This window comes from Anthonomus grandis, chromosome 3 (assembly GCF_022605725.1).
Source record: "Anthonomus grandis grandis chromosome 3, icAntGran1.3, whole genome shotgun sequence".
NCBI lineage: Eukaryota > Metazoa > Arthropoda > Insecta > Coleoptera > Curculionidae > Anthonomus > Anthonomus grandis.
Genome location: NC_065548.1, coordinates 5881081 through 5893568, shown reverse-complemented (window position 1 = coordinate 5893568; position 12488 = coordinate 5881081). Strand labels below are relative to the sequence as shown.

The following is a 12488-nucleotide window of genomic DNA, read 5'->3' as shown; positions in this document are numbered from 1 at the left end:
TAATATTATAATGCAAACAGCTCTAAAATTTCAAGTCAATGGCGCATATTTTGCCATTGTCTTTTATGTATGTTATATAATCAATTTTTTTTTTCAATTATAATTTTTATTCTTTCTTTGCTAATTAACATTGTAAAAATATTATATAATAAACCCAAATAATTTGTATAGTTGAAAAAAAATATGTACTAGAGTTTATTTTATTTTTATTACAATTATTTTTTTAGAACTTATTATAAATATATACGTATTAAAACAAAAGAAAAAATGTAAAACGTTTATTAAATCTTATATATGCTCTTATATTTACGAAATAATTTTTAAACGCAGTTTTTTTTATCTTAAGGATATTTGAAATTATTTATAATTCCTTCCACGCCAATTGCGTGTGAGATTATTATTTGAAAATTAATAAAATAAAACTTGAAAAATAAAATGATAAAAAATATAGAAATAAGGACCTGGGATTGGATCTAAATTTTAACCTTAGATTTAAATATAACATAAAAATGTTTCCGAAATAGTCCCTGTTTTGAAATTTAGATATACTATAATTAAAATTATATTATTATACCAATATTAGATTTTTATAAATTATTTTTTTTATAAAGTATTTTTTTAAAATATACGAGTATAATATAATATTTAAACTACATGATTTTTTTAATATGTTTGTACTTTACTAAAATAATATATTTTTTTAATATTTCAAACTAAGATACATTTTAAGAAAATTATATTGCTATTTTTCAGTTTTTTAAAAATTTCTTATTATAAAAAAATATATGTCCTGAGGCTTGTGATTAATAAAAAAATATATTTTTTGCAATTATTCCTGTATTAAATTAGGATGTTTGCATCCTAATTTAATACAGGAATAAAAGAATTAATACAGGAAAAAATCGTGAAAAAAATTGTATCAAAAAATATAAAAATGTTTTTTAAAGTTAAAAAAAAACTATTATTATACAGTTTAATTTATTTTGAATAAAATAATATATTTTTTTTATTTATAACAAACCGGAAAATGCCGATTCAATTTATCTGTTAAATAAAGTGAGTTATTCAAAATTATCTTAATACATCGATTTGATGGAAATTTTAGATATAATGATATTTAAATTATTTTTTTTTTAATAATAAACATAATAAAATAACTGTTTTACTACATGATGGTAGATTTTTGTAGACTTTAATTATTTCCAATAAAACATTAAATAGCTGGAAGAAAGTATACTTTAATTTCAGGGAGATCAATTTTTATCTTTTCCAGGCTTTTAAGAACAATAATTATTTAATTGTTGTTCTTTTTTAAATTGTTTTACTACATAAAAACGCTTCTTTTGTAATTTTTATTAATTCCAATAAAACATCATTTATTATTTTTTTATCTCTTCCAGGCAGTTGAGAAAAATTATTTTTTTTAATTTTAATTTTTTTTTAATTCTTTATTTTGTTTCTTTAAATTAATGATTTTACTATGATAATAAATTTAATGTAATATAATATATTTAATACACAAGATACACATTTTCCATGCAATTAAAAATGTTTATTTAAGTGTCTCTAAACTAATCGTCTAACTCCATGTTTGTGCATTTATTGAAATTTGAAATAAAAAAACATATTAATATTTGAAGAAGTTATATCGAAAAGTAGACAAGACGCTGATATTTCTGCCATTGTTCCACGTAGTTTTTATAAAGTTATTTTTTTGTTTGAAAAAGTTCCTATATATGAATTTAATAAAATCTTGTCCCTTTAAAGTGTTAAATACTATAATGCCTCATTAACCTCAATAAAAACCTGACAAAAAAAACCAATACATCCCTAAGAAGAAAAACCACTTTTACCAAATCAAAACCCTCTAATCTAATCAATCTATCGCAACTTAATCTGGAAATAAAAAATTAACAGGTTAGCAGGTTTTCCTTCTCGTGACATTTCTCAGACTTTTCGGCATTTTTCATCCCTTATATAACGGGAGAAAAATCGCCCCGAAAAGCCAGATGTGTCCCGAAAAAAAAAATTGAAAAGAAAAGTAATAGACCGAGTCAACATGGTTTTCGGTTTACGTGCGAAATTAGTGGAAAGTCGTTAATGGAAGATCGATTGATGGCGAGTCGTGGAGGTGTTATTTATTTCCGCTATTTTTTTTTGGTTCTTGCGACGTAGAAAAATTGGTTATTGGATAGTTAATAGGAGCAAAAAAAATCGTTAAGTGGCTCATTTAATTTATTATAATGCCTTTGTATAAAGGAAACTGAGCGATGATCGTTTCATCAAAAATATTAAATATTTTAAGAATGCACCATCCATAAATGACTGAAATTGATCGTAAATGGTTCAACGGCCTTAAAAAATAATTTTTTATTGTTATTCCAGGCAATTTTTTTATCGAAAATAATGCACCCTTATGTATTGAATACAACGTTAATTTATAAATTATACACTTACGACAATAAGACACAAACAACTCTCTTTAATTGCCTATAGAAGAAAATATTATATAACATGTAAAAAATTATTGAATTTTCTCGGAGATTATGTTATATAAATATGAGATGTTATTATTTTTTTTTGCAGAATGTTGATCTTGTAACAAAAGTAATAGAAACATCAAAACTTACACCATAATGTAGTAAAACAACTTAAAAAAAAAAGAAATTTTTTCCAGACAATTGTTTGTGTTATGTAGCAAATTTAATTTAACCAAAGTTTTGATATTTGATTAAATTATTTATTTTGTTTAAAGAACTAATGAAAATCTTTCATATAATATTTATCTATATCTAATTATTTACCTCCGATATATATAAATACGACAGATATTTAAAAGGATACTTATACTTTATATCTAGTGTTTAACATATTCTTAACTCTATTTAATTGAAGTTGTAGTGGTCGTAATTCGGTAGAAATGACAATTTTGCTAGAAATGACAGCCTTGCAATTTTTTTTATTTGATTTTGAAAATATTCCTTTTTATTCCAAGTGATTTTTATGCTAACTGAACTTATTAGTAATTTTTTATTGTATTCATAAACAAATGATCATCGTAGCCATTTAAGTTATGCAATCGAATGCATTTTTTGCATAGGGCCAGGTTTGATAAAAATAATTATTTTTTGCAGACTGTTGGACCAATTCACTTGCATTTTTTTTAATTTGATTCACAAGAGGTTAAGTTACAACCCACGTAAATTTTACGTAAATTGGAGTTTTTCTCTTTAATATCTTAGCAACTCGAGAACTATTTTCCCTGTTTCTCTTTCTTTTAAATGATTTATTTTTCTATACGATAATATTTATTTTAAATTTATAGGGAAAAAAAAATTGGCAAAATTCTGGTTTGTAAAGTAGTTCAACCAATATAAAAAAAGTTGTTTTTGAAACTGTTACATGACTATATGACTAAATACTGCTTCAGTAAATTTCAAATTATTATACAGAATTCTCTCGATATCTGATTAAGCAAACGCCTCTAAAATGTATGTTATTTTTTAATAGGACCTCGTAACAGTCTCCAAAATTACGTAAATGCCATTGAAATAAATAATAATTAAATTTTTGTGAAATATTCAAGTTGGTGGTTTTATATAAATTGATGCAGTGTCTATGGTTAAGTGAACTTCAGTTAATTCAATTAGTTTCTCCTTAGTTACTAATAAATTGTAATTTTATGAATAAAAATAGATCTTTGAATCCCTGAAACTATGTGAAAATAATAAACAAAAACACAAGAGAAATAATTAAATTATTTTGAGTGAGATCCGAAAAACAGAAAAGAAAGGCCCCCAAATGGCTACAAAGTCGGCTAGGAGACTTTTTAACGACGAAATGTTGCTTTCCGTCCGTAGCATTCCAGTAACGCTTTGGCGTTGGCAATTCTTTTGAAGCGGTTTACTAGCGTGGAAATTTTGAAATTTCTGGGTCACACCCCACCTCTCTTTTATATTTTCTACGTCTTGTGCCATATAAATCTTATTATAGGAAAATTCCCTCTGAGAAATTCAGATTTATATACAGAGCGTTTGGTATTATAAAATGTTGTTCTCTTTTTGTTTGTTTCACTTTGTTAAAGGATATAAAACTTATGCTGCGAGGTTTTTTACTGGAAATATGCAAAATAAGCATTTTTGATTCTCAAATAAACTGCAGCAGAAAAACTTTTTTGTATAGAGCTTAATTTCCCGTAAAATTATTTTTCCTTATTTTTATAAGAAGGAAAATGCATAACTTTAGACTATCCCGGGAAGCTAATGGCATATTTATTTTTTGTTTTAAAAGTCGTTTTCGGAAAAGGAGAAGGGAATTTTAAAGTGGAATTATGAATTATTTCTAGTTTGTTTGTTAGTGATTACATTACATTTTTCTGAAGGGTTGTATTGTTTTAATAAAAACGAATTATTATTTATAAGTTAAATGGGTTTTTTGTTAATTTAATGGCAAGTCTTTTAGGATCTATGAATTTTCGTAAATTTACAAAAAATGGCCTTTAAAAATATCAAATTTTGGATACCTATTAAAATAATAAATGAGCTCTCCCACCATGGAAAGCTTGAGATTTTTTTATTTACTACTTCTAGGCATGAATTACTTCATTATTTGTTTTTTCTAAATTACTTAATATTAAAATATGAAAATTTTTACTAAAGAATCCGGCCATTAAATTAATTGGGTTCTTGGATTACAGGGGTGTTATAGTAAGCAAAAATACATTAAAATTTTAAATTCTTTTAACCCCAGATTCAATTAAATATGCATTTTTAATTTTTTTTAAATAAAACTAATACAGATTTTTAACTATTTATTAAATTTTGTAATAAAACACCTCTTTTCCCTGAGTTTTTTCTTGATCCCTAATAAATTAATTTATCTCGAAACTAGGTTGTAATAAATTGTAATAATAAATTGTAATAATAAAAGGAAAAATCCGATTTTTCCCAAAAATATTTAAAAAGTGCTAAGAAGTTTATTAGCCAAAAAAGTGCGCCTAATTATTTTATTTATGCAATGTTTTAAGACGTGATAATCAATATCATTCATTATTTTGGTGCATAACTTAAATGCACATGATAAACATTTTTATAAATTTTAGCTTATACACACAAAATGTCTAAAATATGTATTTTTCCTGCTAAAATGGTGGAGGCACAATTTGTCTTTATCGCCCGAAAAGGTCTAATTATTATTTTGTATATATTTGTTCTGCATAACTTAAATGATTATGATCAAAACTCAGAATTTATTCTAAGGTAGAATTTTTAATAAAAACGCTAAATCGGTCTAATTTGAACATTTTAATTGAGGAATCTCCATGCACAATTTCAAGTGTTTAGCAATTTTGGCTTTTAAATTACAGGGGTGTTAGTAATAAAAATATTTCAAAATTTTCAATAAAATTCAAAATTTTTTGAACAGTCGTAAAGCGCTAGAGTTTTACCAAGTTTGATTTTTGAGTCAGTAATAATTTTATTAAATTTATTGCGTTTTCCTTAAGTTCTTTTATCTTCGTTCCTTTTTCAAATTTTCAAAGAAATTGACTGACAGCAAAAAGTCTTAATTAAGTGATTGTTTTCTTCCATGGAAAATGACAATAACAAAAAATAGAGTTTTAGAATTATACTTGGATCATTACAGACTTAAAGAGATATATTCGAAAAAATCGAAATGCTTCCCTTTCTCAACCCTATATTACAAAATAGGAAAAGAGTCTTAATAAATTTAAATTATATGTCATATCTGTCAAATTTCTGAGATGCAGAGCTGCCAAGCCAATAATAAGTAAGTTTCCTAGAAAAATGTATTTAACTCAAAACAGAGATTTAATAAATTTAATAGGACAAATCAGATTTTTTCCAAAACTTGTATAATTTTCTAATAAAATATTCAGAAAATGCTTAAGAACTTATAAGCTGAAAAAATATGCTTAATTATTTGCTGATTTGTATCATTCTTGTTTTTGGTGCATAACCTAACTGCATATGATAAACGTTTTTATAAAATTTCGCTTATACGCAAACAATTTCTGAAATAATTATTTTTCCTGTCAAAATGCTGAATGTACGACTCTTTATCACCTGAAAAGTTCCAATGATTTTTTTCTATATATTTTTTTGCATAATTTAAATAAATAAAATGATGAAGCCTCTATGTATTTCCATTAATATTTAACTGGTTGGAAAATTGATTGACAATCTTATGAAAACCATAATTTTTTCCACGGTAGATTTTTAAAGAAAACACTCACAAGTCAGTCTAATTTGAACAATTTAATTAAATAATCTCCATGTACAAATTCAAACGTTTAGCAATAGAGCTAGTTAGTAATAAAGCTATTGCAACTTTTAGGTTTTATTTTATTGTCCTATTTTCAAAAAAATTGACAGGAAAAAATCTTGATAAAATGACTGTTTTGGTACTTGATTGGATAAACTACAACAAAAAAAAAACAGTTTTAAAATTATAATGCGAAGAATCTTAATAAAATTAAATTATATATCAGGTCTTTGTCTTTTTAAGTTACAAAGCTGTAAATAATAATAAAGTTTCTTAGAAAAATTAATTTAACTTAAACATCTTGTATTAGAGAGAAAATCCCCTTTTTCTCAAAAATTGTATATTTTTCCAGCAATTTTCAAAAAATACTTAGGAGCTTATAAGCTGACAAAGTGTGCCTAATTATTTTATTTATTCAGCTCCTATCGAACGTTGTAATGCGTAATTATTTTTTTCGTGCATAACTTAAATGGATATGACGACGTTTTTATACATATTTTGTTTTAAAGTAAAAATACAAAAATTGGTTGTTTTTTTTATCAAAATGGGGGATAAGGGTCTTTTTATTATAACCTGGAAAGTCCAGTCCAATTATTTTTTTCTGAAAAATTAAAAATTTTAATTCCTATTTAATTTCTGATTATAAAATCTAGGGACAAAAAGGTGAAGGCATATAATTTTGTTTAAAGTTTTCTACAAATTTAAATGTTTTCTACGGTTCAATTTTTAAAAAATATTTAAGCTGGTCTAATTTGAATATGCTTAATAAAGAACTTGAATGGACAATTTAAGTTTTTCGCAATAAAGTGAGTAATGAAAATGTAACATTTTTAATTTTTTTCGACCCGGTACATACAATAAGCACCAATTTGTTTTAAAAATTAATTTTTTTTTAAATTTTTTAAACAGGTCTAATATAAAATTGCAACTATATGTTAATAAAAAAAGTCCTGTTTTATTAACTTTTATATTTTCGATCTTAATAAAGTTTTTGAAAGCTTCTTTAATTCATTTTTAATGTGCTTCTTTACACGTTTGAACTACACGATATCCAAGAAAAAGTCGAGTAAATCCATAAAACAACATTTTAATTCATTTTAATAACCCCATAAAGCGTTTTATAGCCAAAATACTGAAATTCAATCCATCATCAGATCTATTTTTAACGGTTTTATATAAGCTTTCATTTACTACTGCCGGACTGAAAGTATCAAAATTTGCAAAAAAAATTAAATTACATATTCCCCATCTTTTGGCAAATAGAAATATGATTAAACCAATAAAATGTTCAAAACGAAAACGATAATACAGCAACCTGACCAGGAAAATCATTAACTTCTTTATGCTTCACAGTTTTCTTAATATTCCACAGATGGCATTGGTTTTGTTTGTTATATTATTTCATAATTTTGCTTGTGCCAAAAATACTATGGGGCCTTCTATGTAAAAAGGTTACTTACTTAAATAATACAATTCTAAGCTATCTAAATCTTGAGTTCTATCTTTGGTCTCGGTAAATTTGGCCCATACTGAAACAAACAGAAAATATTATAAATATTTCATTACTTTATATACAGGATTTTTTAAATGTTAGTTGGTTGGTAACTAATTAAAAATTATCAAAGTCTTTTAAGTATTTCAATGCTATCAAACCTTCATGCATTTCCAGACGATTCTGTATTCCGAATTCTCTGGAAATGATCTTTAATAAGAGAATATTTTGTTTAAATCGTTATAAATATTTTTTTTTCAGATCATTTTGTATTCCAAATCAGATCATGCTTTGATTAAATTCTATTTGCTCAGTATATAAGAGAATAATAATTATACAAAATTTTTTCTTTAAATTTAAGAAATAATTAAAAGAACAAAATCATTTTGCTCTTTTAATGGCTTGTGTGCAGTTAAATCTTCATGCATTTCCTGATGATTCTGTATTCCAAGTTCTCTGGAAATGCTCTCTAAATTTCTCTAATTTGTTTCATTAATACTTTACAGTCAGATACATAGACTTGGAGCAAGACAGTATGAGATTCAAGACAAATCCCTTTTAGGAGTTCTTTCTTTCCTTAAAATTAGTTTTTCTTCTCCAAGTCGATACAAATAGTGAGTATCATTGTCATCTCATAACAATATTTTATTCAATTTGTCATTAACCTTCTTTTCCAGATCATTTTGTATTGGAAATTCTCTGGAAATGCTCTTTAAGTTGCTTTGATTTGACCTATTTAGGTAAAGATAATCATTTTTTAAATTGTATTTGCTCACTATATAAGAGAATAATAATTACATAAAATTTGTTCTTTAAATTTATGACTAAAAGGCTTCCCCATAAACCATCTTAAGAAATATAAATCTTTTACACGCGACTACGTTTCTACCCTTAAACCGATCTTTAGGAACAGTTAGTGGGTTTGCAATTAATTAAAAATAATTTTGCTCTTTTAATGATTTTGTATTGCAGGTCCTCTGGAAATGCTCTTTAGATTTCTCTAATTTGTTTCATAAATACTTGACAGTCAGATACATAGACTTGGAGTAAGACAGTATGAGATTCAAGACAAATCCCTTTTAGGAGTTCTTTCTTTCCTTAAAATTAGTTTTTCTTCTCCAAGTCGATACAAATAGTGAATATCATTGTTATCCTATAAGAATACTTCGTTTAGTTTATCATACTCTTACATTTCCAGACCTTTCTGTATTCTAAATTCTCTGGAAATGCTCTTTAAGTTGCTTTGATTTGACCTATTTAAGTAAAGATAATAATTTTTTAAATTGTATTTGCTCACTATATAAAAGAATAATAATTATACAAAATTTGTTTCTAAAATTTATGCCCAAAATGCTTCCCCATAAACCATCTTAAGAAATATAAATTTTTCACTCGCAACTACGTTTCTACCCTTAAACCGATCTTTAGGAAAAGTTAGTTGGGTTGCAATTAATTAAAAATCATTTTGCTCTTTTATTGGCTTATGTGCAATTAAATCTTCATGCATTTCTAGATGATTCTGTATTCCAAGTTCTCTGGAAATGCTCTTTACATTTCTCTGATTTGTTCCATAAATACTTTACAGTCAGATACATAGATTTGAAGTGACACAGTATTAGATTCAAGACAAATACCTTTCAGGACTTCGTCCTTTCATTAAAATTAGTTTTTGTTCTCCAAGTCGATACAAATAGTGAGTATCATTGTCATCCCATAAGAATATTTTGTTTAGTTTGTCCTAGTCTTACTTTTCCAGACCTTTCTGTATTCCAAATTCTCTGGAAATGCCCTTTAATTTGGTTTGATTTGCCCTATTTCCGTGAGGATAATATTTTTTTATATTTTATTTGCTCCATACAAAATTTGTCCTTTAAAGTTACGATAAAATTGCCCCATCATAGATCGTTCCGAGTTAAGATAACCCAATAACTTTTTATTCAATTTTAATGGTTTATGAGTCAAATATTTACAATCATTTTTTCCGATTTTGATAACAAAATCTAAAATAAGCAAGGATTCATTACTCAAATTTAATGTTAATATATAAATTTATCTCTAAATAAATACTTACAAGTCCTAAGGAATCTCATACAAGGATTTCTCCTCTTGTCCCTCACATGCCTGGAAGACATCCTTCTATCACTAACAAAAATATCCAGTTCTATATGTTCACTTTGATCGCCAGAGGTTCTCCCGATAATCCCCTCGTCGTTATCGCACATGTTCCCAAGAGTTTTTCACATTTATGTACTTGAAACGAGCGAATGTACGTGGGCGCCAGATCACTTAAACACTTTTAGACTAAATATAAATCGAAACATGCGAACATTTCAATCATAAAATTGCCAGGATTTTATGCAAATATTTGTTTGATTTCGATTTCTTAAGTAAATTTTTAATGGACACTTGGTAACACACTGTAAAAGTGGGAGAAGGATTTGACTATTAAGGTATCTAAAATATATTCACTCCTTCCCTCATAAATCGGTCGAGGACACAATAGGTTTACGTCACACAACAGATTTTTAAACTGAAAATTGTCGATATTGCACAGTGAGTATTTTTAGAGAATCGAAATTGAAATATCAATTTTTCGAACATTAGTAAACAAGACTGGGCGGAAAATTTAATTTGCCATTAAGCGATTTGGCACTCTTATTTGTGATTTTTTGACACCAGAATTATATCACGTGTGACTGGTTTTTTTTTCAGCAGGAGTTTGCGGATAAATGTTACGATTTATATCTAATACATTTTTTTTAGAACATTTTTGAACATCTGGGTTTCTTAATTTTTAAGTTATAAGCACTAGATTGACTTGGTGGTGGGTTATGTAGGAATGCTTTTCTGGGAAAAAAATTAAATTCCACTTTATAGCTCGATTTCCGTTAAAGCCCTATGCATTAATTAAAAAACGCTTAAGTAAGTAAACCTATTCTAAAAAATCTATTTAAAATAAAGGGCTTCTTCTACAAAAATTTGCTTTTATCATCACCAAAACCACAGAGTGGTGGGATCCTTTACAGAAATAGATCTTGGAAAACAGAGGTATCGTATAATTTAAAAAAAATGCACATCTACTTGGACAGGCCCTAAAAATACAGAGACATTTCAAGATGATATCAATACTATCCTCGAAAGCGAGAAAAACACAGACCAAGATGTCAATATCTTAAACGAGATCATTCATAGTTTATAGCCAAAAGAAATCAGACATCAACGACTAAATTCTCAAACACAATCAACAATGAAAAAGAGTAGAGAAATGCAAAGCGATAAGAACAAAGAACACCACGAACAAGAGGATGACCAATAAAGAAGAATTGCTAAGGGTAATAAAATAATTCTATACAGATTTGTACGAGAGGAGGCAAATTTCTGATGAGCAACAAACGTTTATTTTCTCAAGTTGCTAAAGCCAACTGTGCTTTAAAAATATTTTTCTTTGAATGCCTGGAATAAGTAAAAAATTATCTCAAATGTCTGAAGAAAAATTTGTCCAGTTTCAGGCAATTTCAGAGATTTTATTCTTTGTTCAGGCAGTCGTAGGTATTTTATTAACTTTTTATTTTGAATGCCGGGAAGGTGTAAAAATTGACCTCAAATTAGACAGTAATTTTTTCAGACAGTTTAGGTTAGAACTTCTGAATTCCAATTGCCTGAAAGAAGTCAATTAATAATGGACAAGTTTTCAATTAATAATGGACTTTTGACTCACTTTTTTACATAAAAACCATTCTGCGACCCAGGAATCATTGACAATTGCAATGAATTAATGATTTACGTTTCTAATAAATCAAACTTAATACGAAAAGTAACATTTTAAGATGATTCAAGGCATATTAGAGAGGTCTCATGCGGTAGAATGCCAAATAATGGACTTTTGGCCCTCTTTTTGGCAGGAAAACCCCTCTGAGACCCAGGAATCATTGACGATCGCAATGAATTGATGGTTTACGTTTCTAATCGGTCGAACTTAATACGAAAAGTAACATTTTCAGATACTTCAAGACATATTAGAGGGGTATGATGAGGTAGAATGCCAAATAATGCACTTTTGACCCACTTTTTGTCATGAAAACCCCTCTGAGACCTAGGAATCATTGACGATCGCAATGAATTAATGACTTACGTTTCTAATCAGTTTAACTAAATACAAAAAGTAACATTTTAAGATGATTCAAGGCATATTAGAGAGGTGTGATGCGGTAGAATACCAAATAATGGACTTTTGACCCCCTTTTTAGCATGAAAACCAATCTGAGATCCAGGAATCGTTGACGATCGCATTAAATTAATAGTTTACGTCTCTAATCAGTTGGACTAAATACAAAAAGTAATAATTTAGGATGATTCAGAGCATATTAGAGAAGTGTGATGCGGTAGAATGCCAAATAATGGACTTTTGACCCCCTTTTTAGCATGAAAACCACTCTGAGACCCAGGAATCATTGACGATCGCAATGAATTGATGACTTACGTTTCTAATCAATTCAACTAAATACGAAAAGTAACATTTTAAGATGATTCAAGGCATGCTAGAGAGGTGTGATGCGGTAGAATGCCAAATAATGGACTTTTGACCCCCTTTTTATCATGAAAACCCCTCTGAGACCCAGGAATCATCGACGATCGCAATGAATTCATGGTTTACGTTTCTAATCGGTCGAACCAAATACGAAAAGTAATATCTTAAGATACTTCAAGACATATT

The 12488-nt window shown here is 27.2% G+C and overlaps 1 protein-coding gene across 4 annotated transcripts in view; it reads right to left on the bottom strand.

The window, feature by feature from the left end:
- LOC126733954 (Kv channel-interacting protein 1-like) overlaps positions 1-12488 on the bottom strand; it is a 300096-nt gene that overhangs the window by 275807 nt on the left and 11801 nt on the right. The window contains exons 2-3 of one of the 4 annotated variants that reach the window (XM_050437449.1): positions 9846-10075; positions 7743-7811 (exon numbers count right to left, since the gene is read on the bottom strand). In XM_050437449.1, coding sequence (XP_050293406.1) covers positions 7743-7811; positions 9846-9996 — 220 coding nt within the window. In that variant the 5' untranslated portion in view covers positions 9997-10075. Of the gene's footprint in view, positions 1-7742; positions 7812-9845; positions 11404-12488 lie in introns of those variants that run through there. The other 3 variants (XM_050437451.1, XM_050437450.1, XM_050437448.1) reach the window with 3 other exon arrangements.